Genomic DNA, 15,754 nt, shown 5'->3' with positions numbered 1-15,754 from the left:
AGAGATCACCCATAAAGCAAGTTTAAAAACAAAACGTAATTCAGGTGGATGAGCTTGAACTTATCATGGCCAAGCCACAACCCATGCAGGCTGGTTTATCCAATCCAAAACCAGTTTTAATGCTTGGGTTCATTTGCTGTTTGGAACATCCAGTTTGATCCTGGTTTCATCTACCTAGCTAGCTCAACTTAACATTTAAGTTAAGTTAAAAAGACAACTGATGGTAGCCCTCCTACTTAATTATTACACCCGTTTTGTGCAATGCACTAGTAAAACCTGCAGAGAAGCAGCCCCACAGCATGATGCTGCCACCACCATGCTTGACAGATAGTTCAGTGTTCCTTATGTTTGGAAGCCTTGCTATGAGCCCTTCTTACATGCCTCTTGCCATTGTGACCAAACAACTCAGTGTTTGTCTCTGAAAAATAAAACTTTCGCTCCAAAAAGCATTTAGCCTATCCATGTGGGCAGCTGCTAGTTTAATTTGTCCTTGGAGTTGTTGATTTTAAAGCAGGCACCATGGTGATAAAAGTGAACGGCTTCACTTGTGGACAGTGGCTCCTGCGTTCAACGCGTTCCAGTTTAGAATCAACTCAAACCTTGATGGTTTTTGGGTTGTTCTCGAGGCTCCCGATCTATTTCCTTTATGCAGAAGCGGCCCCTTTGGGTCATATAGGTGGAACTGTTGCTCCAACAGAACAATGATTCCAACACACAATAGAAACTGGGCTCAGAAGGGATACATTTCTAAAATAGATCTAGGTAGCTTTTCTAAAGTCACGGCATCAACCACACTGGGAATCTGTCAATTATGCTGAGCAGAAGAGTTGTTAGATTGATCTCTTAAACTGAAGAACATGCATGCTAGGCGGCTAATTGAGACTGTGCTTGCCAGTAAAATAACCAGCTTATATCTTTGTTTGTGGTTACAAAAGGCATGATTAGGCAAATAGTGGTGGTGTATGTTCATATTTGAGCCTGTATACTGACTTTTGACCATGTGTGGATTAGTGAAAATCCACACCAAGTTCGCACCAAATTCTTGTTTTTATTTAAATCCATTGAAGTTTATATGTGGTACACACATTCAACTATGAAAACGAACTGTTCAAATACAAAATTTAAAACCTGGAAGTAATATGACGTTCGTGTCAATGATGAGCTGTGAATCACGACACGTTGCTGTTCGGAGGTGAGGCGACACCGAAAGAGTTGATCGGCCAAACCTTCACCATCAGATTATTTTTTTTTTCATCTGAATATGTTTACCTGATGTTGTAAAGATTCATCTGTCTACTTCATGTTTCCTTTTTTTTTCCTGTTTGTGTCAACACAATGCAATAGAGCTCGAAAGTAAGTCTTCGCCTTTAATGTAGATAGAGACCTGTTGTGTGCATGCCAACGAGAGCTTGTCCTTGAACCCGATGATACGACTAAAAAAAAATGGCACTCCCTCATTTGATAAGTGAAATTCATGCCTTCCAACGGATGCCTTTTGCATCACGTGAAGCAGTCATGAAGTTGTCAGTGTTATTTAACGTGCTGCACAAGACTTTATTGGTAAAAAAAAAAAAAAGAATAATCCCTTTTTCTCAGAGAGCAGCAAACAGGATTGAAAACACTATGAAATACATATTTTGAAAATACTTGCTGCATATTCTGAAGACATCCACTAGATCCGTGTCACGTGAATTTCAATTATCAGTGATGGAGGGTGTTTTTCTTTCCATTTCTGCATGGATGTGATGAGCCTTTGACCTTTAATCAGAAAGCCACTGATTAAACTCCAATCAACTGTGCTTTCACATACCGAAGGATGATGGCCAGCGCTCCCCATTAACGCAGACCTGCTGTTTTATAATGTATGAAATCCCTGGAAGACTTGCTACTTGCAGCGGAGCGGTCGTGCTCGTATAGAGCAGGGCTTGGAGGGGGTCATCTTTCGGCGAGTGGAACCATTATTACGCCTGTTACAGCATTTGCAGCCGCATTTTCCTCCATTTCTGTTTGATGACACAGTAGCACATACCCAGGCTGTTAAACAGCGCAGTAACAAGATCATTCATCAGCCATGCAAGGGTAATTAGGAGCCTTTGCAGCAGAGAGTGTCTGAGAGCTGCGGAGGTCGTTTGGATCAGACATGGTCCGTATACAAACAAATGTCTTACACAAGCTTTCAGGTCATAACTGCAGAGAGCTCGTGTGTCCCTCTACAATCGTATCACCCCCCCCCCCCCCGTTAAGGGAGTACGATCCATTTTGATCGTCAAGGTTGAAGTGAGAATCATAGCAGGAAGCAGGATAGCGAGGGCTTGTTAGTTCAGAGATCATCGAACTGAAGACAGAGAGAGCGACCTGTGAGGAAGGTCGAACTCTGAGCAATCCCATTTGTGCCGAAGAGACTGCAACTGTGACCAGCAGCGTGACGCTGTCAGCAGAGAGAGCTGGGATCAAACAGAGACCAGGCTACCGCTAATCGTTGAATAACTGATTCACATCACCGCCATCTGATGAAATTAAACAGCATTTAATGACAATTTAGGTTGTTGCAAATTAAGACTTATATCACAGGATTTCTTTTTTTTTTCTTAACAGATGTAAAAATACTGCATAGGAAGTCTTGAATCATTGCTTATTTACTTCCAAGGAGTGATGCGTTCATGCAGCCTTATAAAGTGGTCTTGATCAACAGCTTTTCAGGCTTTCTGAAGGTCTTTCTGTGTTTCCTCTCTGGAGTTGGACTTTGTACGCGACCAGTTTTTGAGGAACGTTTTTTCTCCTCAAAGCTAGTTAACTCTGATCTATGAATCACTGAGGAGTACAAATCTTTGTAAACTGAAGAAACTAACCAGTTTATGTCTACACATGACAGATTACTTGTCAAAGAAACCATTTTTAAAAGAGATCTGTCGGGGTAAAACTTTGATCTGCTGATACTGATTTTCTCTTTAAGAAGTATATGAAGGTACAAGAACAAAATTATTGATATCAAAATATTTGAGTTGAATATTTGAGTGCATTTTCAAGGTCAAAATTATTACTTGGATTATTTTTTTAACCATCGTCAGCTTCTTATGTCAGCAGTTATTGCTACTCGCATTTTAACAACCAATTGTATTTGTTAGAGAATTTAGATCTTACTGTAACCTTTAAATTTCCCAAGAACTGCCAGCATTTGCAGATCCGGTATTTGTCCTTGACAGAAAAAGGCTGAAAGCGCAAAAGGGTGAAACAAAATAACTTTGTTTCTCTTTTTTAAGGCTTCCTGTTATATACTAAAGGTCTGAACATGTCTCAACATGTTGCCAAAAACACAATTTGAGATAGCTTCTTACATTTCTGTGCTTCATTTTTAGGAAAAATGGCTTAATTGAAGTCTTCTTCCCTCAGTAACAGCATCCACACCCAAGAGTGTTGTCAACTGGCAGCGACATTTGTTTATAACATTTGGATATGGTGCATTCGCTGGTCTGAAAAAAATTGGAATTTGTGTTTTCCAATCGACCAGTCACCAGTTAGTGCAAAACTGGCTGAAAATTGTTCAGTTCTGGTCTCTGTGAGATTTGTTTATTTTTTTTTTGTATCAACCGTCTCAGTCTATGAACAATAACAAGAATCACAGTTTGACACAAAAAAAATTATTTTTCAATGTCATTCCCAGAGTTTGGCAAAAACCTGGTCAGGAGATCTCACATGTCCTGTATCAGGGCTTTACAGGCAGATTTTTCCTCTATTAACTAAAGACATGACTTGCAGACACTCTGCTGTAAATAGATTTATGGGGTTTTCTTTTTGGACCTCTGCTTGTCCACACTCCTCATTTTAACATACACTGGAACACAATAGTAAGCTGGTCAGGTGCCAGAAGTGGGCAGAACATGTTTGAAAAAACAAGTCCAAGCTGAAAACATTAAAAAAAGACTTTTGGAAAAACTGTGGAACTGTTAATCAAGACCTTTTGAAGAGATGTGTGGTTACCTGAAAGATAGTTTATAGCGTCTGTTCAGCGCTGCATATCTTTCCATCAAATGCATTTATTGTTCCAAACAATCTTTTTATTCACATCTATGATCAAAACAATTACATTCAGTCAAGATACAAGTTCCTAATCTACACAAGTGAAGAAGTGTGTATTTATTACATCACTCGCCGCAAATTCTGGTCAAATGTCTGTCCTCAGAAATGACAGATAAAGAGAGTCAGGGCAGCAGCACTAACTGAGATTGCCCTGAAAGATTTAGTGCAGCGTTGAAAAGCTTAGCGTAGTCGTTTTTCCCCTGATGAATAACAAGCAGATTTAAAGTGCTCGTTTGAAAGGAGGACGCCCTGAGAGGACTGATTGACCAAGGAGGGGGGAAAAAAAACAGAATTTAACATTTCTCCATTCTGACCTCGAGCTGCTTTGTTGTTAGAGCCCTCCATACAATGACTGTGAAATCTATATATCAATTTAACACACACACATAAAAAACATATCTGTCTGTTAAGGTCTCACTGAAACCACCTCCTTTCTCGTTTCATGTATTTACTTAAATGATTAAAGCCACAGGATGAATGCTTCTGAACTCACTTGTGAGGATTTTAACTCCGCTGCAGTTTTCTTTTTGACTCCTGTGGCACCCCCTGCTGGTCAAAAGAATTATATTTGCTGCACATTTATCACCCAGAAAGACATTAAGATTGACCTGCACAGCTAAACAAGAAATAGATTTCAGTTTATAATCAGACCTTTTTTTTTTATTATTCTCGTGTGATTCTTGACATTATTTTACAATTGAGTTTCCGGCAACTTAATGATCACTCAATCGGCAGTAACGTTAGATTTATTAAGAGATTTATAAATCTACCCGTCTCAAGAGCAACATGTTTGTTCACTGTTGTTTAGAAACTGTGTATGATTCAGACGAAAAAGAGGAATCCGTGTTTGGTTTACACACTGCAGGAGAAAGATGCGGATTTTGAGCCCCCTGAGAAGTGAAAAGAGACTTCGGGGGCCTAATTAAACAGGCAATAAGATTCCTTGGGCAATATGTCTGCAGTGAATAAATTAACATTTCTCCTTTTTGCCATATTTTTTTCCTATGGTAAAAAAAAACTATCCTAGGTTGCAGTTTATTTTTAACTTTTTTATGTTAGATTGAGAGTTATTTTGAGGTTTTCTAAGTTCAAGTTGAAATGTCTCAAAACAGGGAACGAGAAAAAGATTTGAAATGAATTGCAACGAGATGGCAATCTTTACAGTGTATTGCAAAGTACTGATATCCCTTGAATTATGTCACATTTTATCACATTACAACACACTGTACAATATATTTCATTGGGATTTTTATGTGCTAGCCCCACACAAATAGTTGCCTCATTGTGGAGAAGAAGAAAAACATGGCTTGTTTTTCACAATTTTGACTACTAATATACTGAAAGATGTGATCTGCATTTGTATTCAACCCCTATTACTCTGATGCCCCTAATTAAAATGAATTGCAACCAGCTACCTTCACAAGTCACTTAACCGAAAGGGTCCACTTGATTTATGATGATGTTTGTTAGAGCGCATTATTGACACATTGAAGTTGTTTAAATCAGGGTTGGCTTATAAAACCATATTCCATGTTTGTAACATTTCATAAAGCACTGTTCAGTGAGTTATCAGACAATGGATACAGTATATCCCAGCTGCAAACCTACAAAGACATGACCTTCTAACTAAACTGAGGCCAGGCGAGGGCAGCAGTCATCACAGAAATGAGCCAACAAGCCCATGGAGGAGCTACAGAGATGAACAGCTCAAGTGGGAGAAGACGTGGACTTCACAAATAAAGGAAATGAAAGCCCTTGTTCAAAGAAAGTGATAAGCAATCTTTATTTTAGTTTGCCACAAGTAGGGAATATGGGTAATGCCGATAGAATTGGCGGAAGACAAGCTCTGGTCAGACAAGTCCAAAATGTAACTTTTGGGCATAACAATAAAAAGGTGTGTACCTGGAAATGCAGCAAATGGTGATTAAACAAAGTTGTAAGTGTTGGATAAGATTTAAAAACTATAATTTTTTTTCTACACTTCACAATTATGCTCTACTTTGTGTTGGCTTCTCTCACAAAATCCCAATCAAATATGGTACGGCTCGTTGCTTTAATGTGTAAAAATGAGCAAATGTTCAAGGGGTATGATAACATAGATAGAGAGCACTGCATGTCTTCTGTTTGCATCCATAAACATAGACGACGTTGATTTACTCAGAAAGATAAAGAGACGACAGAGGACCTCTTTGTTTTTCTACAAAGCTACGTGTCAACCTGGACTTGAAATTAGTGCTTTTTCTTTACAACATCGACACTCAGAGACGTCCTCCTTCCCTTTGTTTGCTTAAGACAGGGATGTAGACCTGGTCTCGTTCTCCCCTCTCCGTGGCCTCCTTCCAACTTGCATGCAGTTCAGCCAAACAGATTGCCCTCCCTTCCCCTCCTATCTCCCCCACCCCACCCCACCCCTCCCTTCAATGCCTTCATTCTCTACACACATCCTGTGCATGTCCCAGGAGTGCTCTCCGTGTGTATGCCCTTGTGTGTGCACAACCTAAAAACTTCTGATAGCGTTGATTTACCGGGTTCTGAATGGTCTTGTGTTCAGATTGAGAAGTGTTAAAATGGAGCAACGCAAGCTGAATGACCAAGCAAACTCACTAGTGGACCTTGCTAAGGTAAGATAGACTGTAACACTGTGAATAAGGCTTGTTTAACTCCCGTGAGCGGGCTCTGTGCATGCTGTTTCGCTCACTGAGTCGGTGTCCTTGTGTAGACAAAGTCTACAGGTGTCAAATAAACAGACAGGCTTCACATCACTGCATCTGTTGTTCGCTGCACTCGCCTAAGAGTGTCTGAGTATGGAATAATAACCCCTCTTTATTTTACAGTTTAAACATATTTTTCCCAGGACAGCCACTACATGAAAAAGGGCCCCAAGATACAAAGCCGTTTTTCTTTTTTCTTAATCCAGCGTAATCTTTCATCTTGTTCACCGTTAGAGTCACTAACCACAGATGGAAATCCCTCTTGTAGAGAGCAGGCAGGGCGGCCAGCCTGACACAGCACAAACACTGACCTGGGAAGGGAGACACAATGTGATCTGATGATTTAGTCTGAAATAAAGGCAGGGAAGGGGAAAAAGGAGACCACTTTGACATTCAAAAGCACAACACTGCTGGACTCAAGCCAACATGTCACGGACGGTATTCGTTAGCATCGCCTCTGAAACAGCAGTCAGAGTTTGGACATGGCATGGGGAGAAAGTGGTTCTAATGGCCAGCTCAGCTTCTCCTGGTCTGAGCTGTTGTCATAGGAGTCCACGACCACAAGAGGGCAGTAAAGCCTCTTCCTTCCCAGGTTTGCTGTGGAAAGATTGAGCTCAACATGGCCAGTGGCTTAAGATGAATAGCCACTGCAGTGCACTGTGAAAATCATCAGATCACAATGCTTCTCTTTAATGCATTACCCCCCTTACAGCCTCTGCTATCTATGCATTTAGTCTCTGATTGCGTCCTTTCCCTTTTGGGTTCATAATGTCTGCTCGTGGACTTGTTTCACACGTGAAGTGAATCCTTTCTTGATTGCTTTCTTGTTTCATGAATTAATTTTTCCTGCTTCACAAAATGCGGGGCCAGATTGTTTGAAATCACAGTTTAATTCCTTCTCGTTTCATAATTTACAGGTAGGTCTGAGATACTTCAGCTCTGCACCTATAGAGCTGCATCAAATACATTGTTTTGGATATTTTTTTCCCCATTTTGTCTCATCACAGCCACAAATTGTTATTTATTTTAACAGAATTTTATGTTAAGAAAAAGCACAACATGGCACATAAGTGTGAAGTGAAACAAAAAAGATACATGTTTTTCTTTTGCGACAAGTAAAAATCTGAAAAGTGCGGCATGCCAGGGAAGGCAGCTTTAATCAGTGAAGCAACCTATTTCAGCTCTGGAAGAGTTGTGGCGATCCACACCTAAGGTGGGACGATCTATTAGTCTTGCACTCCACAAATATGGCCTTTATGAAAGAGTCTAAAAAAAAAGGCAAAATGAGTCCTCTTTTTTGCTTTTCACACAAGGTGCACATCAAAAATCTGGAAGGCAGCGTGCTGGAAGGACAAAACCTTTATTTTCCTATCTAAGCAAATCAAGCAGATTGCTTCAAGTCACCATTCACTCCTCTTGGATGAGCATATAGCCACAGTGGACAATCGCCTGCATTGTGTCGTTCACTTTGTAGAAATCCCTCATACCAAACATTCACGTAGCAACAGAAAAGAGGAAAACTCTCCTTTGACAGGAAGAAACATCCAGCAGATTCAGGCTCAGTGCGAATGGCCATCTGCCACAACTGACTGGGGGTTTGAGAAGACAGAGTAGAGGCACAAAATCAAAAACACTTTCTATGTTAGAGAGCGTCATGGCAGACTAGCTCCATTGGTGGCTGTGTCAAGGAAAAAAACTTGGTTAAGCAGATAAGCGGAGCCAGTTTTCCAATCAAGAGGACTACAGATAACACTAGTTGCATAAGAGCCCCACCAATGGCTATATCTAGGAGAGAAACAGGGTTAGACTGAAACACAGGCCCAGAGGTATCATCAAAAACATGGAGCTGCAGCCATCAGCAGCTCAGCTGGTCTGACCCCCAAGATCTTATCACAGCTAACCAGAACACCAGGCCAGATGTAGAATTTCCTTATTGTTTATTTATGTTCCTGATATGGTGCCTTGATCAATTGCTAATTTTGCCATTAGAGTTTTACCATATTAGTTAATTCCTTTATGTTTAGTTTCTTAGTTTATTCTTGGCTTCCATTCTTTGCACAGTTTGGATTTTATTTCTTTTAGAAAATACAGACCAGTGTGGAAAGATCAACAGTGATCCCTGTGTCTTGGTTCAGCTATCGTTGTATTAATTAGTCTCCCTCCCTCAGCTTCTCTGCCTCAGCTGCTCCACTCTTCCTTATCTGGTTAATTTGTTATTCTCCATCCCTGCCTCAGTATCCAAGCTCACTGGTTTTATTTGTTAATTGCTGGATTCTCCATTTCTTCGCTACACTGCCTGTTTCTCACCTGTTCCCCGTATGACTCCCGTTGTAAGTTTCTTATTTTTTAATTATTAAAAACTCTCTTTTTGCCACAGCCACTCCCTGCACTTGGGTTCTTCATAACAAATGCACAATTACAAAGGGGTTGGGGGGGATTGAGACTGGATGAAGGTTCACCTTTCAAAAGGACAACAACATTTAAAACACAGCCAAAGCTACAAAGCCGATTCATGTACTGGTTTCCAACAAAGTAGCAAAAATTGTATTCTCAAGATACAGTGTATAAAAATAAAATAAATAAAGACATCCCCTAAAATATGTGTTCGTTATAATACCCTGAAAGCGGTATTTCCATCTAAAAGATGGTTCTATCGATTCATGAGGTCTGAATGAAAATATGTGCCATGCATTTTTATGGATAAAAACTTCAAATAACCAAATCAAGTGATCAAGTAATCAAATAACCTTTTCCATAAAATGGACAAATTGCATAAAATTTGACTGATAAACATTTGTTATTGTAACATGGATAAAATTGGATAAAGGTTCAAGAGGTTGAAACACTTTTTTGCAGTATTTGGTGATTCACTCAGAGATCTTTGCATGATGAGTAGTCATGGATTTATAGATGTCATGGAACAAAGTAAACCTGTTTTTTTGGGGGGGGTTTTAACAAGGAAAAATCCCATTGAGATTATAAACCTCTTTTTCAAGGGAGTCCTGGCCAAGAGGCAGCAAAGTTACATATTGAACAGAGATACATTAGATTAAATGACTGGTACTGTTGTCACTGACATACTCAGAAGTGTCAATGGTTCTTTAGTCAACACAGCAATAGATAAACAACTTATTCAATCATCCCTGCCTTAAATCAGAAGAGGACACGGTAAGTGATGGATGACATTGCCTCTAGCCTGCCAAGGATTATTAGTCTTACACTGAATAATGCCTCAGAAATCCTCCTCTGGCAGCTTCACTCTTAAAGCATGGTGAAATGTGGCACTCTATATTTAATAGCCGATTTCAAAACAGTGACCTTTTTCACTCTGAATTTGATGGCAAAAAAACATAAATTTTGTTCCATCGTCTATTTTTTTGTGTACCACTCCAACTATTCTGTTACAAGATCAAACGCTCTTCAAGTCTGTTTTTAAAACACGTGACCCGGATGTGTCAATTTGAGGAGAAGGTGATGTAGTTATGTGTAGGATAAGAATTTATATGTTGGCCCTAACATTTCCTATTGTATGTTTTAAATACGGGAGACATGGGCGGCATGTAGGTGAAGAGCAAAAATGTGCCACAGGAAAGGTTTCCAGACGTTCAAACAAAAACTTTTTAACAGGGAAAATAGATGAAATATAGGTTAGGATATACATGGCTAAAATTAAAATTATTTAAAATATATGGAAAAATAATAGCTCAAAAGATAGCAAGAACCAGAGTGGGTTCCTAAGACCATTATTTATCCAATTTCCATTTCCATTGGACGTATCAGAGGAAAACAGACTACCATGGTAGCAATCTACCCCTGAAAATGGCCCAAGTACAAAGGTAGTGCTCTTGATATTACCATGAACCTGTAAGGTGGAGCTTTGTGGAGGGAGGGTGCTAACCATTTCTGATTAGTTAAATTGTCTTAGCATTATGTTTAGTCATCTAAGTTTGAAGTCAGTTTATGTTACTATAACTTTAATAGACTCAAAATCATGGCGTTCTGCTTCCTATGTCTCTGGAGGTGAAGGAATTTCTCGTGTCTAATTAATAGTTTTAAACAGACCAGGTTTGTGTTCTGACACACAAAACTAAACATTCGTTCAGGAATATGTATCGTTAACATGTTTTAACTTTAAAACAAACAGGGGACCACGCGAAAAGCTTCCAACCCCGCCTCTGACCTACTGGGAGCTGGAAAAAAACACCTTCAAACCATGCAAAAATTATGCCAGTATAGAAAATGGATCAATGCCAGACATGAGGCATGCTGCTGCTATTGTGTGAGCAAAAGTCACATATTTCAGATTATGTTTCTGAACAAAGCTCCCATTAATTTTCCCTCTGCAGTAATCTACTTCCATTTAAAACCTTTAAAAGTCGTCATAGTTCAGCTCTGTCACCTTGAGTTTTTGAATCACCTTACATAAACTATGGAGCACACACATTGTGGAATAATTATTGTTTAATGTTTTATTCTTGAAATTCTATCTTTTTTTATGCAGTTTTTTTTCACTGTTAGTAAAATCCCTTAGCGAACAGTAGGCCCAAACAAACTGACATTCTAGGTCCATGGATACACGTTTGCAAATCAAATGTCCCGAGAGAATTTGGATGCAAACAACGTCCCTTTGACTTTTATAACGTTCACTGCAGTTCCTATTTTAACCAGTAGATGTCAATGTGGGTCAAATCTTCTTGTATCTACCAGTTAGAAACATAAGAAGAATCTATCAAGAAAGTCCAAAACTAGGTGTCAAGGTTCAGGATAATCCCATTTTTGGAGGCAAACATTGATTAATGAAAGAAAAACTGGGGATGAAACTAAAAATAATCAAAGTAGCATGTATTCAGTTCTAAATCCATTGCTTTTATTTGGTTTTGGATGCTTAGTTGTATTTTTGTTTGACAGTAATTAAATTTAGTATTTATACCTTTCTATATCTTTATAGAATTTGAATTACATGGCAATATTTTTCAGCTTTGTTCTTTATAAAAAACTCCACATGTCTTTAATTCATAAGTTTCAACTTCCAAAATGCACAAATGTAAATATTTGTACCTAACATTGATTTTATCTTCTTAACTATGTGAATGGACTCTAATCCTTGATTTGGTTTTCAGGTATTTTTAAGTGCAGTCTGCAAATTGGAATAAATGCATTAAGAAAGCATATGTTTGAATTTTTTTTAAGTTGATTTGGTCACTTTTTCTTTCCTTTTTTACAGAATAAACATGAACTGCATGTTTAAACAAATGTAAAGGAATTCTTTTAATCTCTATTTTGTACATTATAACCTTCACGGTTTACCAGTTAATGATGAACTACAGGTTGGAAATATTGATTGCATCAAGTGTGTTTCTGCTGTCCTGTTGCAGACGCAGAACATCATGTATGATATGGTGTCAGATTTAAACGAGAGAGGGGAGGACATGGAGAAGAGGATCGCCTTGCTGGAAACAAAGCTGGAAACCCTACTGACTAACTTGCAAGCTCTTCCTGGACTCATCAGCCAGGTCATCAGCCAGCAGCACAGGGACTTCCTGGAGGTGCAGCTCCAGCCTTACGACAAACACAACCCTGAGCGCTCGCAGTCGGTGTCACGGAGGAGGTCATCCTCCACAGCGCCGCCAACCTCCTCGGAGAGCAGCTAGAGTCCAAACGGGGAATGCCTCCGCTCAAGACTTTTGCCATCATATGGCCAAGTTGCATTTACTGTAAAGCCTTATGGTTTCAATAAGTATTATCCAAATTCTGATGACAGAATCCGATTTACTGGGGACGATGCATTTTAACACGGATAACTTCATGCTGTTCTTATTTTATTACCTCAAAACATGTTGTTATCCATGCTCTGGTGATAGACCACAAATAATGGCCCTTCCCTCGGTAAAGGAAGGACTCCTCAGCGAGGTTCTGACAGAAACTCTACTCCGTCTCTATGCAGAGGTAGCCAGCTCTAGGTATCGAGGTTACCAGGTGTGAAACTATTGCACTAAAATAGTGCTTCTCATGGACTTTGAACTTCTGCTGGCTTGACTCAGCTGCAAACTGAGAAACTACTGAGAAACCAGACAGAGAGCATGTTAGTGGTATGACAACAATAGAGAAATGAACACTAGACGGCAGGTAAATATCACCCCAACACACTGTCGCTCAGAGATAACGTAAAAAGCTTAAAACGAGGAAACATACACGTATGTTTTAGGTTAGAAAACAGCATCAACTATAGTGGTTTTCCTTTGCAGAGTGGCCCCTGTGGCCCCCGTAAAGTGACTATTTTTTAGGGGGGCTGGGTGGGTGGGGAGGTTGCAAATATTTTAATCCTCAACTTGATTGAATGCATTGAAAATCTGTACTTGCACTTAATTCTTCAAGAATGCACTTCAATGCTGGCTGACATCTGATCTAAAGATGTGTAACCCATTAAAGGAAATAATTTGGGCATGGGTTTTTTGTTGTCAGTTCTCAATTTGTAGTCTTGTCTAATCCAACAAAGCCCCATTTTTTTTCTCCTTTTGTTTGGGTTTTTTTCTATAATTATTTTTTGTTCCTGGTATAAACGCATTCACTTAGACTAGTAGAGGTCTATAGAAATGCACTGAATGATCATAAACAAAGTAATTCCACCCTTGCCTTGGTGTGTCTCAACTCCTGTCCTTCTCTCCTCTGTTATTTATGCTCTCTGTCTTCCAAGCTGGGCAACGAGATATGCTAAAACAACTGTAAATCCTATCTACCTTTTGAAGCTTAAAAATACATATTTTTATATATTTTCATGAGGACAAGCACACCTCTTACAATAAATAAATGACAGGAAAACAGGTGAAAAAACAGAAAAAGCGTATTTGAAACAGGGTTGGGGAGATCTTGAGATGGAGATCCTTTGTCTAGGTTTTTTCAAGATCACATCACTAATTAACTAATTAGGCATAACTTCAGCGTAGGACCCCGGTAATGTAACCTTTTCAAGAGTAAAGATCTCATTAAATCAGCAGCTCGGCTAGCATTCAATTATAAACCAACCAGATGTGCAGTCCACAAACATTAACAATGTAGAAACCAATGAGAGATTCTGTTGTATGCAACTGAATGATAAAACATAATAAAAAAAATACCCAATTAGACAGACCTGTGTCCTTTTTTCCTGGTGTGATTTGTTAGGTGACTTAAAAAGATGTGTTGTATATTTAGATGCCTATATTGTGTTTGTACCCTGACAAATATGTTCAATTTATTATGTAATTTATTAAGGGATATCCAAAACTAACCTTGCAACCTGCTTGAAAATATCTTGACCTGTAGAACCAAGAAATCAATTATGTAGAACCCTCCTGACAACATGAAGTAGGCAACGTATCTCAAATGAGAAACACATCATACCTAGATCTAAAGAAAACTTAAGAACAGATGAGAAAATTTGTTTTTGACATCTGTCAATCTGAATTGGGTTTCAAAGCTATTTCTCAGGCTTTATGACTCCACCATATAGCCGTTATCCACAAATGGATAAAATGTGGAATGCTGGGGACCCTTTCCTGGAGAGGCCAACCAAAATTACTCTAAGACCGCATCAAAGACTAGTCCAGGAGGTTACAACAGAACCCAGAACATCTAAAGCAAAATACTTTCAGGCCATCGGTTTAGCTTACCTGCACATGGGTTGTGCAGAAGGAAATGGATCCAAATCACATCTGCAAGTCCACCTATAAATGGTTCAAATTAAGCAGATGAAGGTTTTTGATTGGCCAAATACTTTGTGACTTCCCTGTCAAGGTGTGGATTTAAATCTGCATCAGATGGATGACATTAAACAGGGATTTCATCATGAAAAAAAATTAACAAAAAAAAAACATGTGGCCAAATAAAAACTATTTGGCAAAGAACAGTGAGCCAAAATCCCTTCACAAAAATTTTTTTTAATTACAAGGTATTACAAAGTTGAATATGAGCAGCAGTTTTAGGTATAAGGTTTGGGGGTAATTGCTTTTTCACAGTGGGCCAGGTTGGTTTGAGTGGCTTTTATGTGATTGTATTTGTATTTGTCTAATGTTCAAATTTATTTGATGATCTAAGACGTGCTAAAATAGCAAAAACAGAAGAAATCTCTGAGGGAGCACATACCTTTTCCCTTCTCTGTAAATAAGTTGGAGGGTAAATGGTCTAACTTAATTTAGACTTTTTGGCTAGTGACCACTCAAAATGATTTTACAAACTTATACACAGTACTAGTAGTATTATCTCGGAGACGAGCAAAATGGTCAGAGTTGGTGAGAAGATGAATGAAGCTAAACACAGAGCAATCCTGAATGAAAAATCTGCCAGAAGCTGCAAAAAACTTTAGACTCATACAGATGTTGACCTTACAGCAATGACACCAATCCTACAGCCATATTCAATAAATTAGAATATTAATAAAAAGTTATTTTATTTAAGTAACTCAATTTACTAAGTGAAACACATTATTCAGATTAATAACGCACGGATTGGTCTTTCAAACCTTTATGTCTGTTAATCATGATGATGTTTATGGCTAATGAAAACATTACATTTAAGATTAGATTATTGCAGCAGATCAATAAGAAAACATTTTTATACAGAAAGGTGTGTTTAATTACAAGTATATTTAGTACCTGCTTAGAGGTTGTGATTTTCAAATCGTATGTACCGTACCTTTAATCTGACAAACACCTTCATCTGAATGTATATTTTAATTTGACAATGTTTAAAATGGCCCATCCAAAGTCCAGGCTTATAGCCAATAGAGAAAATTTGCCAAGTTTTCAAAATTACTGTCAGTCTCTAGATGCACAACGCTGGCATAGATATATCTCAAAAGATCTGCAACTGCCAATAATCAGTCAAAGGGGCTGTATGCAAATGTACCTTAATCTTTTTAGATTGTAATCAATAAAAGCCTCTATTTTTTCTTTTACTTCACAACTGTGTTCTACTTTGTGTTAATCTAT

The 15,754-nt window shown here is 38.7% G+C and overlaps 1 protein-coding gene across 5 annotated transcripts in view; it reads left to right on the top strand.

Annotated features, from left to right (window-relative positions):
- The window catches only part of kcnn2 (potassium calcium-activated channel subfamily N member 2), a 44,214-nt gene extending 30,302 nt beyond the window's left edge, over positions 1-13,912 (top strand). For 2 of the 5 annotated variants that reach the window (XM_021323526.2, XM_012876368.3), the window contains 3 exons: positions 1,345-1,353; positions 6,629-6,698; positions 12,164-13,912. In XM_021323526.2, coding sequence (XP_021179201.2) covers positions 1,345-1,353; positions 6,629-6,698; positions 12,164-12,439 — 355 coding nt within the window. In that variant the 3' untranslated portion in view covers positions 12,440-13,912. The remainder of the gene's footprint in view (positions 1-1,344; positions 1,354-6,628; positions 6,699-12,163) is intronic. The other 3 variants (XR_004930228.1, XM_036133908.1, XM_021323527.2) reach the window with 3 other exon arrangements.
- The last annotated feature ends 1,842 nt before the right edge of the window (positions 13,913-15,754 follow it).

Source organism: Fundulus heteroclitus, unplaced genomic scaffold (genome assembly GCF_011125445.2).
Source record: "Fundulus heteroclitus isolate FHET01 unplaced genomic scaffold, MU-UCD_Fhet_4.1 scaffold_70, whole genome shotgun sequence".
Classification (NCBI taxonomy): Eukaryota; Metazoa; Chordata; class Actinopteri; order Cyprinodontiformes; family Fundulidae; genus Fundulus; species Fundulus heteroclitus.
Note: the sequence above shows the minus strand (reverse complement) of the source record. Positions and strands in the feature narration are given on the sequence as shown.